This window comes from Lissotriton vulgaris, chromosome 1_1 (assembly GCF_964263255.1).
Source record: "Lissotriton vulgaris chromosome 1_1, aLisVul1.2, whole genome shotgun sequence".
NCBI lineage: Eukaryota > Metazoa > Chordata > Amphibia > Caudata > Salamandridae > Lissotriton > Lissotriton vulgaris.
In genome coordinates this window covers 1,407,574,274-1,407,599,632 of record NC_141685.1, presented here as the reverse complement: position 1 = coordinate 1,407,599,632, position 25,359 = coordinate 1,407,574,274, and the positions used below count along the sequence as shown (strand labels likewise).

The 25,359-nt window shown below is 44.3% G+C and overlaps 1 protein-coding gene across 1 annotated transcript in view; it reads right to left on the bottom strand.

Annotated features, from left to right (window-relative positions):
* Positions 1-25,359, bottom strand: part of PRKAR2B (protein kinase cAMP-dependent type II regulatory subunit beta) — a 428,684-nt gene that overhangs the window by 15,362 nt on the left and 387,963 nt on the right. Inside the window, exon 9 of the mRNA XM_086967160.1 lies at positions 13,571-13,636. Coding sequence (XP_086823286.1) covers positions 13,571-13,636 — 66 coding nt within the window. The remainder of the gene's footprint in view (positions 1-13,570; positions 13,637-25,359) is intronic.

Below are 25,359 nucleotides of genomic sequence, written 5' to 3'. Positions count from 1 at the left end.
GCTTGGCTTTGTCAATCCCAAAATAGCTTTCGCATAGGGTAGGCTCAAATAAAGTGCCACAAACCCAACACAAAATCTCAGTAAATCTGGCCCTGATTGTGTGAAATATTTTTACGTTTTCGAGGCATAGTATTTGTACTGGAAGGCTACCCTCCCAGCACAAAACCAATGTTAAACACAGTGCCAGCTCCACCGCTCAGTCAGTGGATCATCGCCCCACTGAGGAATTAAAAACAGAAAAATAAAATGATAATAACAACGTTATTATAATATTATTTAAGCGTACTGGCTCAGTTGGTTGGGGGCGGGGCTGGGCTGTTTAGAGGCTGGGGGAGGAGTGGTAGGCGCTTCCTAAGTGCGCATGACATTTTGCATGTTCTCCACCCAGGCTGCATTAAAGCCGGGTGGAGAACATGCCCAGTCTCCCAGCCCCTGTCTGAGCATTGTACTACGGTGTTCTGACCAATCAAAACACTGCTGTAAGGCAGTGTTGTGATTGGTCAGGGGAGTCTGGTACGCTGCGTGCCTTCTGCTGCCCTGGAAGAAGAGAAGAAGACGGAGGAGATGCAGCTGCTGCATCCAGGTAAGTGGTTTTTTTTATTCCCTCTGCTCCCCCTCCCCAAGACCGTCTAGTAGCAGCCGCTACTGATTAGATATCATGCATATATCTTTGCACTATGGTGCAAATGTGTATGTGGGGTTAGGCAGCCTGTGTGTGCACCAGCACAGGGGAAGACAGCAGCAGTGGGCCCAGATGTAATATTTTTTCATGCATGGCTATGTAGCAACCTAATTTGCTGTGCTATGCTGCGCTGCACAAGGGGGAAAGCACAGGGCAGAGCTATTAAGATTGGTTTGCTGCTGCTGTCTTCCCCTGTGCAAGCTTTCTAAGCACAGCCTCGTAGAGGTGAGGGTGAGCTGTCTTGCTTAAGATTTATACTGGAAGCATACCCTTCCAGTACAAACTCATATGTCTAGACAAACAGAAGAATCTCACACGGTGAATGTGTGCTGTGCACATCCACTCATGTGCAATGCTTGGGTTTTCTGAGAAATGAAAAAAACCCAAGCATTGCATATGTCTCCTAGTTAATGTCTGCGCTAAGGAGGTATTCATTTTTTACACAAACCCAGTTCGGCTGCTTCAGTAGATTGGGCTTTGTGTCAAACTCTATGGGTGTTTGTGTTGATCCGCACAAGTAGCACCCCAGAAAACCCTGTTGATGCAAAGTGGTTTCTGTACTGAAAAAAAGGCTCTTCGCGCTGGAAAGTAAAGAATATGCGTCACTATGCATCACTTTGCACTGGTGCAGGGCCTTAGTATCTAAATAGGAATAGGAACTGGCAAAGACAGGTCTGCTCACATTAGTAGAAGTTGTTGCCTTAGCTAGCTACAAAAATCGTAACCACAGAAGCATGTACCATCCACATAGAATAGATGAGTATCACAGAATAGAAAATTTAGGCACTTCGCCCGTAGCTCCCTGTCTTGGGTATATTAATATGGATATTAATGTTAACCCCTTCACTGCGGCGGCAATTCCGCCGCAGTGCTAGGGGGTGGGGTCGCACGGTTCACCTGCGCTTGTGACGGAACCGCTCCGTCACGCGCCTCGGGTGAGCTGTGCTAGTGACGGAATGGTTACATCACGAACGCGCCCGCTCAATAGAACTTGCCGCGCAGGCGCGTCGAGCGGGCCGTGACGGAACTGTTCCGTCACTAGCACAGCTCACCCGAGGCGTGTGACGGAACGGTTCCGTCATAAGCGCCGAAGGGGTTAATATTCTGAGAACATTAGAGGATCTCAAACTCTAGCACATTAATGTATTGTTGATCACGCAAACCTTCAAAAGCGGTGAGAAAATACTGAAATTATAGAGGCTTATATTTTTAAGTTAGCCGGATATGGCTAAGAATATTGCATGTCCTTGGAGAGAGCACAGTACAATGATGCGCTCGCTCCCATGTTTGTATTATTAATATTTCATCATTATTATTTGAATCCTGTTGGAAGAAGGAGGGGGTGCTGCAACTGTAATATGGGGTTTCTACAATATGCACATAATGGTTAGTATATTAACATTAAGCTACAGCTTGCCACTGACCGAAACACCCATCACAAGCCTGTGTTATCTTTGAGCTAAACACTTCACTACCAAATTTAAGAACATTCACAAGCCAATGACCTTTAAGCTGAGAACCTGAAAGGCACACTAAAGAAACAAGCACAATACACCTACTACCAAAAATAAACACTTCCGTCTCAATAACTGGCGTCCTGGTGACTGTAAAATGGTGGGCTCTAGGCCCACATATTTAGTAATAACTGACACGGACACAGTTGTGATACTTACTTACCAAGCCACGAGCATGTGCCCTATGGCCTTTTATTAACATGCCCACGTCACTGTTGGATGCTGGATGCATGGACAGCCCTCTAAGGAGCAGTGCTTAGTTTGTAAAATATGAAGTGCAGGTGCTCACATTTTTTTTAGTAGGCCACACCCACTTCCCCGGCTCCGCCCACAAACCTTCAGTGACTCCACCCACATCCTTTATTGGCTCCAGCCACATGTCTAAACACATTAGAGCTACCTCCTCATTTCTTGAGGTCCGCAGGAAGCTGAAGACCTAGTTCTCCACTTAAGCATCCTAGAGGACCCCACACCTACACACCTGCCCAAGGGCCTGGATACCCTCTAACACGACCCACATGGCTAAAATCAGGAGCACCGTGACACGTGCTAATGGGTTTGATGGAAGAGGCGGCACCGGGATAGAAAACTGAAAAGTATTCAGAGAGGTAATCGAGTAGGCGCCGCACAAGTCACGCGACATGAGAGAAGCAGGTTTGCATGCATTTTGTCATATGTTCACAAATCTGAGAGCAATTCCTCTGTGACTTAAAAATTAAAGAAATAACAGTGCTATGATTAGAACACATTATTGCATCAGTGCACTTAAAATTCGCATATTTCATACATGTGGCTTGTTAATTAAAAGCTCAATAAAGCTGAAAATAGTCAGCTTTGGGTTCAGACAGTCCCCACCCTTAGCTGCATCTTCCTGGTGCAAGACAGGGACAACCCACATGATTACAGAAGAAAATATGCTCTCCCCAGCGTGAACTATGACAGCCACGCATCTGCAACTCAGTGTAAAACTACCAGTAAACCCAGCTTCTTTAAAAAGAGGGCTGGGTCTCACCTGCAGTTTGTATCACTGGGGGTCCCAGTGACCTCCATGCCCCAACTAAGGGTTGTCAATGGGATGTACCGACTGTGTATCACTTCATAATTGGTGTACAATCATTCCACCTGCCAACGGATTATTTGCAGTGCATCATGGGCCCAAGAGTCAAGATGTTCTGTTATTTGCATGGAGCCACACCATTATGCAAATTTAGTAAAGCCCTTTGAGATTGTGCCATCCCCTTTTCTGCACCGTTCTCATCCATATTATAGAAGAATCTATATAAGAATCTGCAGCCCCTTCTATAACACCAAAGCACCCTGGGGTGGTGCAGGAAGCAGGTGCAAATGACCTCTGTCCTCCTGGGCAGTTTGTGACAATCGACCCTTTAGCATAGAAAATAGAAGCTGACAACACATTTTCAGTACTCTAAGATCCTGGACAAGGGTACAGATAAAAGACATTTTGGACACAAGTAAAGCAACGTCCTGTAGTGCTTTCATGAGTGACTGCAGCTAGCAGTGGCGTGGCGAACCCCCCATTTAGCAGCTTAAGCGGGGTGTCACTTGGCCCCCTGGGCTTGTAAACTCACTGCCTCTAAAATAGTCGTTATTTATGGGCCTCATTTGTCTATATGTTTGTCGGATAACGGTTAATGTAGCACCCTTAAGAAATGTTATGTCAGAGGGCTGTGTCCTTAGGCTGATAGGCACAGCGGAGAAGTAAAAAAATATAAAAATAGGGAACCATTGAAAGAGGTAAATGTAAAAGTAAAGAAGAAAGATGAATAGATACAAATGTGAAATAAAGAAAGGGAAGAAGGGTAAATTGAAAGGAAGAAAACATGAAAGTGAAGAACGAAGGAAAGGGGACTGTTCGGATGAATGTGTGAAAGGAATCAAGGGTGAATAAATTGATTGCAGGGTGAAAGGCTGTACAAAATAAAAGGCTGAAAAGACGAATAAAGGAAAGGTGAAATCATGGACTAAAGAGTGAAAGGATTGACAAGTGAATCTGAGTAAATGGAAGAATGAACAGGTGTGGGAAATGATAAGGAGGGAATAGACAAAGGATTTGTGGGGTACAGAGATGGATAAAGGGACGTACTGATAGGTGCAATCATGAATGTATCCTTGAAACAGTAAAAGGATATAGGGATTGATTAAAGTCTAGTTGGATGTGTGGGCGGAAGAAAAAGTGAAAGGATGATGAATGGATAGATAGAAAGGTCAGAGGATAAACAGACAAGATGGTTGGAAGGAGGCAGAAAGTGTGAATGGAACTCTTCTAATGAGGGTCGAGTTCGCTGACTCTGACGTTGTCTCAGAACTGGTTATGTTACATAGAGACTTATGCATCCACTGCAGAAATCTGTGCAATAACGAAGTCAAAAGTTCGAAATCTGGTAGCTGCTTTAAGTCTCTCACCTTCCCAAGCCCTATAAATTAAGTAGAAGTGAGTGGGGTTACAGTAGCAACTGATGTCAGCGCTTCCCTTTAGTTGAGCTCTGGGTATGTTCCTCTTAATAGATACCGTAGAGCGTTTTCTATTTCCCCCCCTAATGCTGGAGTCGCAGGATGCTGGAACCTGTTAAACGGCACATTTATCCGAAGGGATCACTTTCCATTTCTGGAGCATGATGGTAAAAACAAACGGAACAGTGGCGCTTCGTGATATATTGTGATAAAAAAAGAGCGCCGACCTTCAATCTATCTGCCTCTACCGTTCATCAGAAGCCGTGGGACGGCTCTGCCACCAGGCTGCTGTCGAAGTGAACCAACAGCTGCCCGGCCTGGGGGCTCGAGGGCTGGAACCAGACTACTGCCCGCCATCCCAGCACTTGACAATTACCTGGAAGGAAACAGAATGGCACACGCAGGTTCGTGTCGGAGTCCACCTCAACGCAGCCCAACGTCGCCCAGGTCGCGGCCCGCGCTACTGGCTACTTTGAACGGCGGCCTTTGAACCACGATAGTACTCGCCGGTGCGGTGGTGAGGTGCAGCCATGCGGGTATGCTGGGCCGTGGCAAAGCTGAGCATGCGCCCGCATTGCAGGCAATCTGAAAAAAAAATCAGCGCACGCTTCCTGCTGCCGCGCACAGCCCCAACCCCTGCAGAAGACCAGGCGCCCTGCCAAACTCAGTGTCCCCGCCTACTAATCCACGCCGCTGGGACGCCATTGCCTGATTGAGAGGAAGAGCGTAAGTAGTTAACTCTTGAAGAAGAACAGTATTAACTTTAAAGTAACTTGAAGTGACGTCTTGAAGACAGAATCGGAGGAGTCACGAAGTAGAATTTAAAAAACAAGTACTTAGTCTCTCATCAACAACACAAGCAGTACGTAACTATAAATCAGTTTGACTGACGTGCACTAAATGCGTGTAGCCCCGGCCCTGATAATTAAGTCCCGGTGCTAAGCACCGGCAAGCACCGGCACAAATTAAGCACTGCTAAGGAGTGGCTGATGCACAAGTACCTACTGAGACACTAGAACGTGTCCAGCAGGACACTACAATGGCAAAAAAACAACCAGAACCCTACGGAGCGTTGGTTTCCTCCCTTCCCATGCCGGCCCACATAGACCCCCCCCTCCCCCTCAACGCTTAACTATGAAGCAACATAGTCCACTCTCGGGTCAGAGGAAACTGGGCAGTGCTCCCGAAACAATGGGTGTTCTTTGAAACCATCAATTACCTCACCGAGCACGGTGAAGAGAAAGATCACTGAGTGGCTCAAATGTTGTTTCAGTCTCCATTTACGATGACCTTTTTTTTATAACTTTTTTTATTGTTTCAGTAGCTGCAAAGCCAAGAACTGTCAAATGGTACATTTGTGTGTCATATAGCATCATTACATAGTCCCACAACATCCACACATTCATCATAAATACAGTGTCATATCGTTCTCTGGATTTTGCAACCCAAAACCTTTCATAGTCCGTGCTATCGTCTTCAATATTCCTCATCCGTGCTTTCCTCTCTCTGTTCCTGTGGTGGTTCACAAATGTTCCCCTGAAGATATTCCATGCGCCCCAGATCTTACTCCATTTCTGTGGACAACCACGATTAATGAATACTGTTCTCTCGGCCACCATAGCCATGTCCATATCCTTGCACCAGGCGGCCAGAGTCGGCACATCCACCGCCCCCCACTTTTAGCGACCATTATCCCCAGCGTAGTCCAGTCCTGCTCCGGGTGAGTAAGGTCCTTTGGCTCCCAGATATTTAATAAACACCCCTAGGCTCCGGAACCAGTGACACCCCGGCTTCCTGCGATATAGTTCTCATTACTTTTTTCCAGTAGTCTGCAATCGTCGGGCAGTGCCAAACGGTATGGTAAAAGGTGCCCTCCTCCCCACAGCTTCTAATGCAGTATGGATGTGGTGTTTTCTTCATCTTATACAGGGCGCGTCTAGTGTAGTAAATGCGGTGTAGAATTTTGAGCTGCACTAGTCGGAGACGCGAGGGGATGCCTACCTCTCGTAGCGAGGCCATTGCCTCCTGCCAGTCTGTGTCATCAAGGTCCGCAACTTCACAGGACCATTTCTCCCTTAGTGGTGCCGTGGGTTCCAGAAGGTTATTTAAGATGACCTTTGAAACAGGTTGACATAGAAGGTGCAACAGTTCCCCCGCACCTGCGCCGTTTAGAAGCTTTCAAGACCATGAGTCACCATGCCCTTATAAACTGCCTGGACCACCAGAGAATCCAAAACTTGGCCCCTGACTAAATACTTCCTTTCCTCTCAGAGAATAGCATACGGTTTCCCTAGCCACCTTTGGCTCTGAAGTGCTTCTGCTTGCCTGCAAAGAGGCTCAGGGCTCTATACTGACTCGTCTCCTGTTCAATATCTGTCACAGTCTATTGGCAACCCTCATCCGGTCCTGTGGACACACTTGTCACAACAGTGCTGGTGACACACAAACAATCTCAAAATCAAGAGAAACACAGTCCTTGACATCGCTTGTAAGAACAGATGTCTGCTAAAACTGATGCATCCAAAGGCCTGTAACCAACCCAAGCACAGCCCAGACAAGAAAGGGATGCTTCTCTACGGCAACATAAAAAGGGCGGTACCTGTACTATCTTGACCACCCTCTCTTTGCTCCACTTAAGTCTTTTAAAACGTATACCTCAATGACATTCTGCTGTCAAAGCATCCTTCCTGCATCATTGAATTGTGAGGTGAATAATGATATTCCTGTCCTCCCTCTCAATAATTGTAACTTTAAAAGCCCATCTATACTATGTGAACAGCCTTTACTTACCCATTCCAACATACCTCTAGCAGACTGCAATATGAGGCCAGGATCCTTCTCACATTCGAAGGAAAGACAACATTAACCCTAGCTTTTATGCCTGACGTGAGTAACCTGTTACATGCCACATCAGGTCCAAGGCACATTGCATCACACAGCAGTACAGAGCAGGACTACACAAGTTTAACGGACCCACCTGCCCACTTTGCCAGGAACTATGGGGCATATTATCAAGGGGGGTTATCTCCGCTTTTTTGGCTTTAAAAGCCAATAAAGCGGAGATAAAATTATCTCCCTATCACCTAGCTGTCGCTAACACCAGTTAGCGACAGATAGTAGGAGATAGCGACCATCTTGGGCCCCACTTTGCATGTCAGTGATATTTATCACTAATGACATGCAAAGTGGGCGTGCAAGATGTTAGCGACTGGAAACAGTCGCTAACATCGCTATCTCCTATTACCAACTTTTGGAGATATTCGCGCTAAGCGCGAATATCTCCAAAAGCTAACACCTGCCCTGAGCAGTTCTTAGCCATGTTATCCAATGGGAGGTGGATAACATGGCTAAGAGCATTAGCTCGGTAATGCATGAATATCGCTGACTTTTCAGCGATATTCATGCATTTTGGCCGATTTTTATCGCTTAGGAGATAAACCTTGATAATATCAAGGCTCCTGAGCGATAAAAATCGTCGCTACACGGCGATAAAATTATTGCCGCTAAGCCAACCTAGCGATAATTATCGCTAGTTGTTGGTAATATGCCCCCTAGTTCCTCAGACATATCACGCTCCTCAGACATATTGACAGCATCTCCATACTCCTGACTTTTCATAAAGTACTCTATATCTGAATGTTCCCCATGCATCATTCATATCTTCATTGCAGATGGATAGACAATCAATGTGTTCATGAAAACAACCACTGCAGAAAGAACTACGGATTAAATGACATTCTAACACACACAATCAAACACCTAGCACTCATTCTCCAGAGCAATGCATTCCGGGCTACTCTACTGTGGAATCAATTAATAACAGTTTATGAAGTCTTCCACAAGGAACTACATATGGTGTAGCAAACAGAGCAATACAGCAGATACTCTGTACTTGTAAAAGTTAGTAGCCAAATGCACACCCTAATGCTTCCTCCACAACAACTGCAAGAACATAAGAAACCACAGCAACGATCACAGCTGTAATGGCGGCAGGGACCAGAGCTATCACCAGGGCATGGACCACAGCGGTAACCACAGCAGGCGCCACAACATCAACCAGAGCTGCTACCACAGAAGCAACAACACCCTCTGCAACAGAAAGGTCCACAGCAGCAACAAGAGTTATCAAAGCCACCGCTGAAGTTAACAACAGCAGCTGATAACATAGTTGTGAGGACACAGTAGGGCCTACATGTGTGACAGCAGTTTCCACCACAGCTGTAAACATGGTACAGACTGAAGAAGTAACCACAGGTGTCCCCACAAAAAAATTTACTGCACTGACCACAGCTGGAAACACAGCAAAGACCAAAGCTGCCAACTGAGCAAGTCAAAGAGTAGCAACAACAGCTCTCACCACTGCAGGGATTATAGCAAACAATGACTGCAAGGACAGCAGGGGCAACAGCTAACCAAACAACTTCAACAATTGCATGGACCACAGCAACCGTCATAGCTATAATAGCACCAGTGACAATAGCTGCAACTGCATTTGCTACAGTATAAAACCAATTGCAGCAACAACAGCTGGCACAACATCAATACGCATATCTGCTGCAAGAGCAGCGCCTATTGCAGCGATCACAGCACTCCCACCATGGCAGGGACATGAGCAGCAATAACAGCTAGCACAGCAGGGACAACCGCACTGACCACAAGTGTAACCACAGGGACAGCAGCAACAACAACAACACCTGCCACAATAGCAGGAACCACTGCTGTGATAATAGCTGCTACCACAGCAAGGGCAACAACCATAATCAAGAGCTACCAGCAAAGTGGTGACCACAGCTGTACCAACTGGGAATAACTAAAACATTGAGCAGTACAATATCTTCCACTGATCATTATTCTAGGTTGCATTCCAGTCCATCTACAGACAAGGACAAAGCATACACAAATCCTCCTTGGTGCTCTTCAAGTCCAAACTGCATGACAAGTGCAAAGCCAGTAGGTCTATCTTTAATGGGCCAGCAGATGTAAACACAGGCATGGAGAAATGTGCAAGACTAGTAATGCTCATCTTGATGCAACCTGCCTCTTTCCGTGCCTTTGATGCCTGTGCCCATATTTTATTCCCCGAGCTTGTGGTGCCATGAGTCAGGTTGCACAGTGACATGGTACATATAGCATTTGCACATTTGAGAATGTCTGTATTTGCATGTGTTAGTACATTAATGCCAAACCAACTAGCTTTGCTAATGCTCGTTAGAAGTGTTGCGTCTAGGTGTGTAGTTGAATGGGTAAAGAAGGAATACATAATTGAAAGGTGACAATGTAGATAGATCCAGCATGTCCTGCACTGAGCGGAGAATACACCACGTACTAACACTACACTCTCAAATGCTTATAACTTTCACCAACGTGAAGAATCTGTGAGAAGGAACAAAGAGTGAATAATGGATTACACTAGCTGAGAAAACAATGGAGACTCATTGCATTGAGGACCTTTAATGGCAGGCCATGACATTTGCGACTCATCAAAATAACAACTAGTGACAAACACTTCCTCAGATTTACACCCCTGTGCCTAGTATAAAAGACCCCAAATGTTTGTGATACACTTGGTGATATTAACCTGCAGCCTTACATGCATGTGTCCATGTTGAACAGTAAAGGTGAATCCCCAGATAAGTTCCTGTCTTGCACAAGGAGGAACCTCACACAAACATGGCTTCTCCGGTAACAGCTAGAAACTGCAGCAAAATGTCAAGTTCAGCAAAAGTCAGACCGTTAACTGAATCTTTCTTCTAAATCTGTAATTGTTTTCCTAGATTTGCTTTAACACAAATCAAATAACAGGCTACTTACATATTGTCCCTCTCCTTTTTTATTTTGAGTTTCTACACATGACTGTTGCAATCAAGTCTGAGGTTTACCTGATTTACTTGACTCAATGATGCCTTTATTTTTAATTTAAGCCAACATCTTTATTGGCTGGTCCTCAAAATCACCACTATAATCTACTAGCTGGTAAAAAAGCTGAGTGTGCCTATAAGCAGAAATTAGATTCGAACCGAAGGTATTATCAGTACAAATTCAAAAGTCAACACAAAACAATGTGAGTTTGGGGAGATCATTCTATTCCAGTGTTTCCCAAACTGTGGGTAGCAACCCACTGGCGGGTCTTCAGCTGATCATTGGTGGGTCATGAAAGTCTTCCAAGCAATAAAAAAAAGATTCAATTAAATTCTGTATTTAGCTTGTCACATATGCTGCGCTTCAGAGACAGAGGTCAAATGTCACATTATGTCTTCTGACAAAATTACTGCTTATGGGGATTGGTGTTTACAAACTCCACTCATTTTGCCGTCAGAGTATGAAAAGTAAAATTAATTATGTGACAATCTTGCTGGGGCACAGCAAGTGTGAAAGGAAAGGCTGTAGGATGTTATTTTTTTTGCAACACTCAACCACATTTAAATATCTGTAAATGAACAGTACATATTCAGGAGTTAAAAAAGCAAAAATGAATGAATGAATGAATGAAGCAGTACTTGTATAGCGCTATCTACCCGGAGGCCTCGTAGCGCTAGTGACAGAAATTCAATTAGCAAGGGCTCAGGGCAGGTCAACAGAATGTGGTATACAAGTGTGTTTTTAAAGTTTTCCTAAAGGAGAGATGGTTTAAAGTTTCCCGCAGAGGCAGAGGGAGGGTGTTCCATAGCCTTGCCGCAGTGTGTGAGAAGGAGCGGCCACCCCATCGCGCCTTCTTGACTCTGATGGGAGTAGCCAACTGAGAAGAGCTGGACCGAAGAGAACGAGATGGAGCATAGGGAGTGACCAGGGACTGAAGAATTGCAGGGCCGGTGCGATGAAAGGCCTTGTGTAAAATACACATGGCCTTAAATTGTATTCTTCCAGCTATAGGAAGCCAGTGAAGTTCCCTCAAAGCATTCCTCGCTGACTGCCAACGGGGAAGGTTGTAAAGTAGACGGGCTGCACTGTTTTGGGCGACTTGGAGCCTGTGGATGGTATAGGCAGGAGCTCCCATATAGAGGACATTCCCATAATCCAGGCGAGATAGTATAAGGGCCTGGATCAGGATCCTCCTTGCCTGAAATGGGAGCAGAGGGAGCACCCTCCGTAGCATCCTCATCAACCCAAAACAGGTAGCCGCAGTCTTCGTAGCTTGTACCGAAAAGTTCAGGTCGGTATCAAGCCAAATCCCTAGGCTTTTTATTTGAGGTTTGGGCGAGGGGGGTGGGCCTAAACATGGAGGCCAGGAGGATGCAAAAATGAAGCACATTGTTTGTAATTCTGAAGTGTGATGGAAACAGATTTCAATAGGATCAAAGCAAATCAAGACACTTTGCTTGGTGATGCACAAATGAAAAATATTCAATTTACTGAAATGCGATATCCACACATTATCATTTGTGTGCAATATAGTTTTATCAGAAAAACTGTATGTGTGTGCAAATTCAGTGGCCTGTGGAAAATGTGCTGTCAGTAAATGACAGTGCTCTACCAAAAGCTCTTTTAAATACTTTAAAATATCGCCTGCCTCATGATGATAAAAGCTAGGTGGGTCGCAAAAGATTGTCATTTTAAACATTGGGTTGGGGTTCTATAAAGTTTCAGAAGCACTGCTCTATGCCGTAGAAGGCTTTGGTGTTATAGGATATGCCAACATTTCTGACGTTGCATTTAAAGTTTTTTAACTGTAGGTGGCAGTGAGATCTTTAACATTCTCATTGATATCATTGAATTAGCCTTATGGCATTTTGGCATTAAGCCTGAAATTTTGTGGCAGGCTTGAAATTCTGTTGTTTAAATGAGATATCAAAGCAGAAGTATCCTTAGCTTGGTTGGAAACCACCACCTTTTTCTAACTCCATTTAGTACGATGGATTGAATGTATTATATTGGCATAGTCCAAGATAGACATAAATCCATCATGATGGATAAGGGTCGTGGACAAAAAACAGCAATTACATCTGCTGGCATCAAAGGAAACATTTACTTCGCATAATAGTGAAAGAACATTACAAAAAAAATAAACTGATGGAAAGAATAAAAAATCATGACAAGGTTAAAACAACCATACTCTCCATCGCCCATCAACCTTGTCTGAAAGGTGGAAAAAGAAGAATAAAAATATGGTGAGCGGCTCAGGTTTTTTATGGCCTCAGTGATGCTACAGTGATATTTGGGTTTCAAGGAAAATGATGAAGGCAGGAAAAAAAAACATTTGTTTTAAAACCGCATGCCTAGGAATTTTCCATAAATCAAATGTATCCATCAAAACATACTTAAAAAAAAGGGAGAAATCAGATTCCTAAGTCTCTCCAGGGAATTGTGGGCTTATATAGAGTTGGGAGGATGTAAGACATCTTCCAAAAAGTGGCAGATGTCCTGTGCACCGTAATAAGAAGGCATTGGTATAGATGGCACTATAAATATGGTTGACAGGACATCTTTCACTTTTTGGCAGATACCCCCTCCGCCAAACTCCAAATAAAACCCAGTATGTGTAGTTCAAAATCTGAAATAGCCAATAATTTAAAGTAAAATCATTGAGCTCGCTTTACTCTAATTTTATTTTTAGAATCCGTCCCTTAAGAAACAGACTGCAGTTTCTTTAGTCACAGTTTGAGGAGACACTTTTGGTAATATCAGCAAGAACCCTTAAAAGGGCTTTTACATTTCATACGTTCAATGCAAATTGGGCACATTGATATACGTTGATAAAGCTTTTTACAGTGTTCCATCCACTATTATCATTTTAAGAATGGCAATGCTCCAATAACATATGTGGTGGATACGCTGCTGTCAACCTGTCCATCTTCACAAAGGTTATAATCTGAATAGAGAGATGTTTTGTGGTTTGACAAATTAAGGCACATTTTAAAATAGCCATCATTATCCAAAATTCTTAAAGTAATTAGTTATTTGTTACCTTCCTTGTCATGACTATTCTCACTTCTCCAGATTCTACAATAAAAAAACTTTCGGCCTCATCACCCTGTAAAGAAAAGAGACAGCAAAGTCAGTGTCATATAAAGTCTTTTATCTGCCCTTTTTGCAAGCACTGTCCGAGAGTCTCGTGTGTTAATGTCCACAAGCTGAGTTGCTCCACCATCTCTCCAAGAGCCCAACACATGCCCTGATCCACAAAACCTATTCCACTCCCAGATTATGCTTCGTTGAGTCAAGATCAGAATCTTTGGATTTTTATGGACACAGGGCATTACAACTGGCACAGATCCACCAGCTGGGGAATTTCACCCATTTTAAGTACAAGAAAGACATAGGGAATGTTATTTTCCCCCAGGGGGTGGGTTAGGTGTGGGAGGGAGATACTCATTTGGAATGTTGGCACAAGTCAGAACTTTGTGGATATTCACAGACATGGTATTTGCTACATTACATTCACAAATAGGAGCCAGGATCTTGTAGGAATGCCCATGAGGTCAATAAACATTCCACGTGCTGTTCCATATTCCTCCCAACCGTAAAAAGGTGAAATGTCGACCGCATGAGTAACATTACCCTAAACAAGACTATGCAGTGAAATCTAAAAACATGAGAAAATCTACAAAAACCATAATGAAAAGCCTTACGAATTATAAATGCATTAATGTTTTGTAAATCAGCTCTAAGAAACCACTTGCTAGGGCCTATAATGCTTACAACATAATTATATGCCAACTTAATTTCCACTGTTAGCTAAGACGTTGTCACACAATAACCAATCTTCATGAAGTGCCCTATGACAGACTGTGTGAGTGCATATGTCATGTCAACAGACTGCCAGCCCAAGTTAGATAACAATGAAGATCACCAAACATGTACTACCTTTCATATAAATCATTTTGTTGCAAGTATTTCCCAGTAAGCACAAGTGCTATGATATAAGACCGGACCCAGATTTACTAATTGTCACACGAGGTGCAGCAAGGCAGCACAAGCCCTTAAGTCAGATTTACTAAACCACGCAAAGCCACCTTGCATTGCCCGGCAAGGCTTAGTAAACCTAGAGTAACGCAAGGCAGTGCAAGTCACAGTGGCTTAACGAAACTTGAAGGGTACCCCCTGCAAAGTACATGGCGGGCCCCCCATTCTCCGCGCCAGTAAAGAGCTCTGAGGCCAGCATCCTGCCATACTGCAGGGGCTCACCCCAGCCATAAAAAAAGGATTCTGGTTCCTCCATTGGTCACATCTGCCCTCTCATTGGGCAATTTACATACATCAGTAAATACTGCTGCTGCGCCCTCCAGCAAATTTACATACCACTTCCTCCAGCCAGCCCACCAAACACATCCTTCTACTTGTTGACCCACCTCCAAGTGAAGCCCACTCAGTTAACCACCTCCAAACACAGACCACTGCCGTCGTGCCTGCTACTAACACATCCATTACACTTTACTCTCAACCCTACAAAACCCGCAGTTATGCTTTCTTTTCCGCCCGCTGCTGAAACCACCCCTCCGATGTCACTGCAAACTAGTGACTGCCGCCTACTGCTCCCCTGACCACCACCGACAGAAAGACTGATGGCCGGTCCCTATCTGACCACTGCCAACCTGAAAAGACAGAACCTTTTTAGCTGCTGCCCTCCCCAATGCCACTGTGGTAGTTTAAAACCTGTTAAACAATCTCTTCAACTGACCACCCCAAAACAGTTCTTCCTGCTAGCCTCTACAGCAAAGCCGTCCTGCTACTTTTCATCCTGTGCATGATGCACATAATAATATTAAATGTACAATGGGTCCGATTGTTGTTTCCTCACGCCAACATTAATTTATACCATGTACCCCATTAAACCATACCTCCTGTCAAAGGCAAACCTGATCCCATATGTAGCACTAGTCAGCAAGTACCCCAAGGACAAACACCATAGAGAATGCGCGATTCATGTAATTAAACCTACAGTGACAACATAGCATTTGCCCACCCACTGTCAGCCCAGCGAAGTCTGCAACCGTACAGTAGCCAACAATACCGGCAACGTCTAAAGCGCATTTCCACTTCCTTTCATTGGCAGCTCCTGATACATATACCTATGCCTTCTGGGCGGCATCTACACAAGACCACAGCACTCTATGTCTCCCTAAGACTAACCGAATGCTGTCGGTGAACTCTTCTCTTCCCCTATCCTCACTAATAACTAATGGAGGATAGCGAAAAAAATATACAGTATTTTCTTATGCAAATAGCGTATGAAGCACTTGCTGCCCGCAGTCCTCACCAGATCCACACATATCGATAGTCTGCTATTGCACCATCCTGTCAACCCAATTATTATCTGGAGATGTTTTGATCCCTTCCGTGAACTGGGGAAAGCAATACCTTGCACGAAAACAACCCTTTAAAACCTTTGCTACTTATACGGGCTGGCAAAGCACTTAGGTGTTTTAATAACTGTCGTCGTAAAGCAAATAGGCAACTCGTTCTAGGATTGGAATTACTGCTTAGAAGTGTGGAAGTTAATACTGAAACGTACAATGATTTTTTGCATGTCTGCCAGACGCTCGTTCTTCCCTGCATGCGCACACAATGAAACAATACAATTTAGCTTAACAAATTGTTCAAAAATGTACCGGAAGGTAAAGAAACAGCCCATATTATTTTTACAAAGAAAATAATCAATCATCAACTTAATACCCCATGACATAAAACCTTAGCATGCACAGCTTTTTCAAACTCACGCCACCTAATTCTACTACACACAGCATATTTGAACATCTCATAATTCCATGCCACACAATTCAACTATAAATAATGTAACCCTACAACATTCCATACCACATCATTAGAATCCTAAAAATTTAAAGACACATATTTCTGCTTCACTCCATACCCATAATTCCACATCACATAATAACATTCCACACAACTTAATACCACTCCAAACCACATAATTACACTCCACAAAATTCCACTTCAACCTATATAGTTATACTTCACACAACATATTTACACTCAACTCCAAAATACACAATTATCCTCCACAAAATACAACTCTGCAACATGCTGCATACAGTGGCGGCTGGTGACATTTGAAAGTGGTGAGGCGGAAACTGATAATCATACTGCACCGTAGCGAGCGAGCGAGCGTAGTGAGCGAGCCCGAACCCTCTAAGGAGGGTTCGGGCGGATTCCCCCCCCAACCCCCCCCCCCCCCCCCCCCCTGAGAAAATCTTGAAAAAATAGTGGGAAAATGGTGCATTTCCAAGTAAATTTGAGAAATCAGGAAGGTTAATAAAGCAATTGTGAAAGGGCATGGTATTACATTATTAAAGAGCTGTCTTATAACATACTAGGTAGCTGCTTATTCAGTATAACAACAGAGCTTCATAACAGACTTCAAGATACAATGCTGAGAACCTCACAGATTGTTTTTACCTACAGAAAATGGTTGTGGGGCCACGGTCTGCTCATCCCCTCTTTTTATAGGCTGCTTTCAATTCTCGGTACAGTGGGACCAGTCTTGCAGTACCCGAAAGGTCCAAGGAAGAAAAAACTCATGAGGCCACATTGGAATTACGGTCCCATGGGACCTGTCACCTACAGTCCAGTGACGCCTACATTGTTATCCCCTTCAAGACCAACGTGGGAACCAATTTAAAAGCACATTGCTCAAAAGCAGTGAATAGATTTACACCAAGTAGGCAAGTATGGGAATTAACATAGGGAATCAATGATTTGTCTTGGCTCGGGTCAGTTAATTTGAGCGGGGAAGCCCTTGAATGCTGTAGCTGTTGCTGGCTTGAAGGAAACCACCTTCTTTTTAATTATGATTTGAACTCTTTACTTTCGATGTTGACAGGTGTAGTAGTTCCTCCTAATATGTTTTTTAAAACAGAAAACATCGCATTTCAGCTTAATTTTACGAGCCTCATTAAAATATCTCGTGTTGATTTTGAAATTTCTCTTCACACTTATTTCTCTGTCTGTCAGACTGCTTAGATTGGCAGTATCAAGGCCTGCAATCAGAGCTGCTGTTCTCTGCTCAAACAGAGCCCTGGGCGAAATAAAACTTGGCACAAGGTACGCACTTGTCATCTTCAATTGTCAGTGTGTTGAGAAAGTAGGCGAAGGTGAGGGGGAGCGAAAGAAGGGAAAAAGACAGACAGACTTAGAACAGTGTGTTTACTATACTTTTCTTTCTAGCCCCAGGTTAGAGGGAGGCTCAGCTGTTGTACGCCACTCCTGCACCCCTCTGAAGATCGGTGCCCTGTTACCCATTGCCAAAGGCTAGCCCTGCTTGCAATGTTGATGGGTGAGCCTAACTGTATCAAAACCACGTCACATAACCTTGATAAGCGCGCGTACACCGCCGGCGCCAAGTCACGCCAAGCAGAAATGGAGCTTGTGCAGAGCCTTCATCTGGCACTGCAGCAGCTTTGCTTTGCAGAAAGATTTACTTGCAGCGTGCCGCACGACTAAAAGGCCTCTGCATTCAATCAGCACCATTTCTGTTGGTAGAAATCAGTTTGTTTTGATTTCCCGATAACACGAAGGACTGGAGAAGGATTTTTTGTTTATTGGCAGTCGTTGGACGGCGCTCAAACTCTGACGTTTTCATACCGAGCTGGAGTCTGATATACCGGGCCGGCCACACACATGGTCAATACAAACACATGAAAGGCACTCGATTCTCGAAGAATGCCTACTGGCCCTGGTAAAATACAATTTTAGGACAAGATGGCTGTCCATAGAAACACTAGCCGGCTGTTAAGTAAACACACATAATATTGCCTTATATTATATTAATACTGCCATGTCCTTTAGAAATAGTGAAATCTGTATGCTCCAAGGTTCTCACCTAAACTGATTGTTAGCCAGTTAACAAGTATGACCTGACTGTGACTGAGACTCCTAAAGGTCCGTCTTTGTTTGAACTACTACTACTATGACCGGGCCCGGCCACTGGCACTGAGTCACTCATGCATCATTAATAAAAATAATGTTACGTACAACCAAACAAAAAACAGATTTGTCATGATGACACACATGATGATCATAAATAAATAACTGTCTTTCTTACATGGGTGGCAGCAGGCAAATCCACACACACACACCACTCGCAGTACTGGTGGTCACGACGACGACTCTCACAACAATGAGTAGTCAGTCACTCCGTCCTCAGACTGAGTCACGCGCCCACTGACTCTAGTCTCACTGTGACTCAGACAGTCATCACATGATCCACTTACTTCCACTTTCACTTATGGTGTTGTTGTCGTGACTGGCCATGAGCAGTTCTCTGGCATGATTCCAGCACGCGCAGTGACGAGGCGGGACAAATGGCCAATCACCGACGAGTCTGGCTCAGACCAGCCAACACCCACGCGCGGCATCATCCTGCTGCAGCATCCAATCCTGGCGCAGCGTTAGCAGTGCCACTGCGCCAGGATTGGCTCAGAGTAGACTGAAATCTGCCCATTTTGAGACCCGGGGCCCCGGGTCCATGCCTATATTCCATAGTGGTAGAGGGGGGAGTCTAAAGTGTGCGCATGCGCGGGCCAGTCGAAATCTGGTCTTCTCCGGCCTTTTACATGCGCACTCGCAGTACAGTCACGTCCCCCTCTGCCTGTGCGCTGCCTGCCTGTCACTCTCTGGCGCAGCCCCGCCCCCCATGGGCCGGCCGACTTCCTTATGGATGCCCGATCCTGTCGGGCTTCTCCCGGGGCCTTAGTGCGCTCGGCGCACCGATTCATTTTGCAATATGGAATTAAAAATACTTATTTATTAACACATGTTGGCAGCGCAGTCGGCGGTCATCCAGGCTAGTGGGGCAATGCCCCAACGCCCCCAATGGACGCACCGCCACTGGCTGCATAATTCCACTCTGTACAATTATTCACTACACCATGCCACATAATTCCACACATCACACAATTCCACAGTTCATCCCCACACAATTCATTACACAGCATAATTACACTCCACATAATACCACTCAACACCACATAATTAACCTCCACATAATTATGCTCTACTCCATATAGCATAAATACACTCCACATAAATCCAGTCTATGCCATGTAGCAACATTCCACATAACTACACTTCACACCATGCCTCATAATACTACTCAACATAATGTTCACTCAACAGCGCACACTTCCACATCACGCAATTGAACTCTACACATTTCCATTCCACACCACATAATTAAACAACAAACTACATAATTCAAACCAACAACACAATTACACAACACACCACATATATTCAATCTACACCACAAAATTCCACATCATTTACAATATTTAACAGCACACCACATAAGTAAACTCCACCAAATGCCACTCCACAACACAAAATACCATTCCAGATAATCTCACTCCAAGACACACAATCCCACTTCATGACACACAATCCCACTCCACATTATTCCAGTACACTCAATACAACATAATTACTATCCACATAATTACACTGCACACCATGCCACATTATTTCACTACACAGATCCAATTCTGTTGGTCTGTGTGTGGGGAGAGAGTCCTGGGTCACAAGTCAGAGTCCCCCTATTGATACCTCAGACTGCTCAGTGCCCAGCGACTGGTCAGCTGTGTGGCCCGGATCCAGAGCTGAACAAAGCCAACTTAGTTAAGTGTTTCAGGGACTTTACTGGCAGTCTGGAATCTTGACAGCAAATATCTGGAACTAGGAACAGTTTATAACCACAGGCTGAAGTGTACCTTAGAATCCCAGGTATAGAACAAGCTGTTGATTGAAGTCACTCATTTCGACTATACACTCCTGTTTGGCCCTCTGTAGGTCTAGTTATGTCTACCCTTGTGGCAATACACTGCAGGTGTTCTGCCATTGTGGGTTTAGTGCTGTCTATAGAAATATGTATTTGCTGTAGGTCATCCCAACCTTTCACCCTTTTGCTGCCGATAAGAGGGCTGCTATTGAGTTGAGTAATGATCTCTCGTCTTATTTAAAAACCCCAAGGCGCCTGTTCTGAGTACCACAGGAATCAAATTGCTGTGACGTATTCTTCATGGCATGCACCTTACTGAGGCATAGCTATCAGTAGGACAGCAGGTGCAGTGGCCGGGACCCAAAGCCTGGAGAGCGGCCTGAATTATGATTCTCGCTGTAATTTACTATCCAACCCGTGATCAGTGGTTTTCTATTCCTCACATGCATTTGGCTAGGTCCTAGGGCATATAGCACACTTGCTGTGCCACTGCTGTCCTATATGGCCGCTTCATGATACGACGCCATGGACTCACAATACGCGGAAAGGTCGCATTCTGAAACAAGCCCCATCTTGCGGGGTGGAGCTCTCTTTCTTTGCCAAGTACGGTTTGCATCTGCTTCTGTAATTTTCAACACTAATCCTTTATAGGTTCCTGAGTAGTGTGCTACTCGCCAAAAAAGCACATCAACACCCCATCAGGGGTAACAAGTGCTATATAAATGCAAACCTTTTTCCCTCTTCTATCCCTCCTCTACCCATCTCAATTCAGATAACTGACTAACATATCCACCACTCAAATGACTTTCATATTTCACTATACTAATTCACCACTAATCCTTTGTGGGTTCCGCAGTAGCATGCTATTCGCCAAAAAAGTACTTCAACACCCCATCAGGGGTAACAAGCGCTATATAAATACAAACCTTTTCCCTCTTCTTTCCTTCCGCTATCCTTCTTAATCCAAATAACTGACTAACCTATACACCACTCAAATGTCTTCCATATTTCACTATACTAATTCAACACTAATCCTTTATGGGTTCCGGGGTAGCGTGCTACTTGCAGAAAAAGCGCTTCGACATCTCGTTAGGGGTAGTAAGTGCTATGTAAATGCAATTACAATACAATACAATACAATCCACACAACACAATTATACAACTAAGAATTCCAATCCAAACCCCATATGACCACTTGACACCTCACACATTCACTCCACTCCAAACAAAAAACGCATAGGTAAAATATATTGTCCTTTACAACGTCAATAGCTCTAACTCTCACAAATGCGAGACCAATTGCATTGCAAATGCTTGTTTACCTTCCAATGCGTCATAGTTAACTATGCCCCTGGTAAATTATGTTCCATGGCCTATATTGCTGGGTCATCTCCCTCTCATTGTGCACTCTATTACCTTTAATGTCTCACTATGTTCTATGACCTCTCTAATAAATAGGGGTTTGTTCATTCTTATTCATGGATTTTGCTGAAGAAACCATCTTTGGATCCCGCTCTCCCTGAAAATATGAGACCGATCTCTCTGCTCCCCTAGGTAGCAAAAATTGCAGAGAAACATCTTAATGGACAACTGTCTATGTTTCTGGAAGAGACTGGTTCTTCACGATACCCAGTCTGGCTTTAGGCGACTCAACAGCACAAAGTCAGCCCTTCTCATGGCAGCAGAAGTTCTGAGAATTGCTGCAGATGAAGGAAGGACCATTGCTATGATCCTTCTGGACCTGAGTGCTGCATACGACACAGTGTCCCACAGCCTCCTGGTTGAGAGTCTGCGGGAGGCCGGGGCGGCACATGGAAATGGATGAAAAACTTCTTGCAGAACAGATCCTTCCAGGTTCTGAAACATCCATTCAATTCCAGAGTCTGTCCTCTGTCGCAGGGGGTGCCGCAGGGTTCGGCTCTTAGCCCCACCCTGTTTAATATGTATATGCGCCCTCTAGCAGATATTGTATTGAGGCATGGGATAAAGCTGGTGTCATATGCTGATGACACTCAACTGGTTGTGTCCCTGGAGAAAAAGGAGTCTGGAATGGCATCTGATTTTAAGGTCTTCTTGGGGGAGCTTGCGTACTGGATGAGATACAGCTGCCTCCAGCTGAATGCAGGGAAGACAGAGGTGATGGTTGTTGGAAAACAGCCCTCTCTCTGGTCACAGCATTGGTGGCCTGAGGAACTAGGGCTTACTTTGGCACTAAAAGCAAAGTGAAGAATCTGGGAGTATGGTTCAATGAAAATCTGTCCTTCTCTGAGCAAATAAACGCTGTGACCGGAGCCTGCTTTGGCATTCTTAAAATGCTACGCACATTTTTTTACCTTCCCCCTTGACGTTAAAAGAACTATTGTACAGGCTATTGTTACATCTTGCCTTGATTACTACAACATATATTACCTAGGGGTGACTGCTAGAAACTGGAACCTCTTGCAGAAGGTCCAAAATGCTGCAACTCGGCTGATCTTGAACATCCCTAGGCGGGTCTCGTTGGGGGAAGCTTTGAAGAAACTTCATTGGCTCCCAATTCAGGCCAGAGTTACTTTTAAGGCCTTATGCTTTGGTCATAGGATCCTTAGTCAGAAGGGGTAGCGATTCCAGGTCCCCCTTCTTGTGGTCAGCACAGGATCTGAGATCGCCTGGCTCTGCTAGGGTGATTGTGCCCAGGGTAAGGAAGGTTCAAGCTGGCGGGAGATCTTTTGGCTTCCTGGCAGCTAAGGTATGGAATGACCTGCCTGCGGATCTTAGGACCTGCGTGTCGGAGTCTCTGTCCCTGAAAATTTTAAAAACTTGGCTCTTCCGACACCCGTCTGGTGGATGGAAGTAATATTGCTGCCTTCTATTTTTTTGTCAGTCCTATGCGCAGGAAGGTTGCTAGGTCATAACTGTCGCTGGGTTTTCTTTTGATGTTCTATCGCTGGACACTCCATTGGAGTAACCAGGACCTTTACAAGCTAGATAATAATAATAATAATAATAATAATAATAATAATAATAATAATAATAATAATAAGGATCAATTCATGGAATATTGCCGCCTTAAATGCCAAATTAGAGTGCACAGATTGGGGCCTTTTCCTTGTTCAGTTTGATGTCTGCCTCTTTCAAGAAAGCTGGCTAACTACAAAAGCGCAGCAAACAGGTTATGTTTTGCTTAGTACAGAGGCATCAACCAAGAGCTGGGGCAGACCATCTGGAGGCCTGATGACATGGGTTAGAACTCACCTTGGTTGCACTGTGGAATAGGTTGAGGCAATATCAAGTGGCATTTTGTGTGTGCCCCTTTTATTCCCACCTGACCTAACAGTCTGTATTTACAACACTTACTCCAGACCTATGAGCAACAGACAGGAATCACAGACAGTTGATCTATTTGCATCCCACCTGGCAAGCCTACCAGTGGGAGTACATAAATAGTGGTGACCTGAAAGCCAGTTTGAACCTTTGGTTGCAAGCAGTAGTGAGTTTATGCAGGAGGAGGACAGAGTCTGGTCCATTCAGGAACTAACTCTATGCCACATAAAGAAATGGTCACCGCTGGCCCTCCAATTAAATGCCCTGACCTAGAATCATTGTGTACGTGCATGCAATGGGAGATTTCGATCTCACAAACAAGGGAGGCACACCTTTAATAGACTACAAAGCACTAGTTTAAAAGAATACATATTGGTTGATGTCAGATTATGGTCATTTGTTACTGATATGACAGTCACAACAAGGCATGACAGCAACCACAATGTGCTAGTTCTTGATATGTTCCTCCTACTCAGTAGGGTCACAGCCACCCGATTGGAACCCCTCGATGGTAGGCTTCATCTAGCTACAAACAGGAGTAGGATTAATTGGAGTGCATTGGGACGTTCACAGGACCCAGTGAAGTCTATTTATAAGTTGGTGACGAAGAGTCTATGAGATTTTTGTAATTTACCTATAGATTCATCAAGCATCCATTTTGCGATTCCTTATTAGCGAAAAATAAGGATTAGCTAATAAGGAATAGCAAAAGGCTATGCATGAAGAACTCGCTAAAAAAATAGCGATTTCTTAAAATTCCTTAATTGCGACACGCAAATTGCGAGTCGCAATTAAGGAATACCTCCCCATCCATTCCTATGGGCCTAGAGGCCCATAGGAATGAATGGGAAGACAATCTCAATTTGCGATTCTCAATTAGAGAATCGCAAATTGAGATTGAAATTACAAGGGTGCCAGGGTGTTAAATGGACACCCTGTTGCACCCCTGAAATGTGCATATGGGTACATCTTGCACACACACATGCCCTAAGGGCATGTTTGTGTGTAAAATGGAACTTGTTTTTCAAAATTTTTGCAAATTACCATGAAGTTCAACTTCATGGTAATTTGCTCCCCCTATTAGCGAAATCGCTAATTTTTTAACGTTAATGAATTGCATTTAAGGAATCTCAATTTGAGATTCCTTAAATGCAATAGCAATTTAAGTAGTTGCAATTTTGCGATTTCTTTAATTTCGATTTTTGCATTTGGGATGATGCATCCAAAATGCAAAAATACCGGTCGCAAAGGGGCAGATTCTGAGAACCTGCCCCTTTGCGAGCGGTTTTTAGCTTGATGCATCTATGCTATAGACTCTTATATGGACTAGGTAAACTCCATAGCAAAGTTTGGAGACGTCCATAGCCAATTACGTGAAGGCCCCAAAAACACTTCTATACAGAAGTAAGACATGTGAGACTTAAGAGGAACCCACCTTTGTGGTTTATCATTGTAGATCTTCTAAGCTCGCACTAATTACCTCGATTTTGTGGTTTATCATTGTAGATAGTCTAAGCTCGCACTAATTACCTCAATCATGTCCCAGGACAGAAGTGAGACTCAAGCCAAGAGAACGGCCTTTAAAAAAGCTGTTAACAATGCCAAGAGGGAATGGGAGCTGGGGAGATGGGAGGCATTACTCGCTGCTACTAAAGACAAAGACCAAACTACATTTTGGAACCTAGTAGCCACTGGGAACTCTGAGGGCATTGTCACCATTG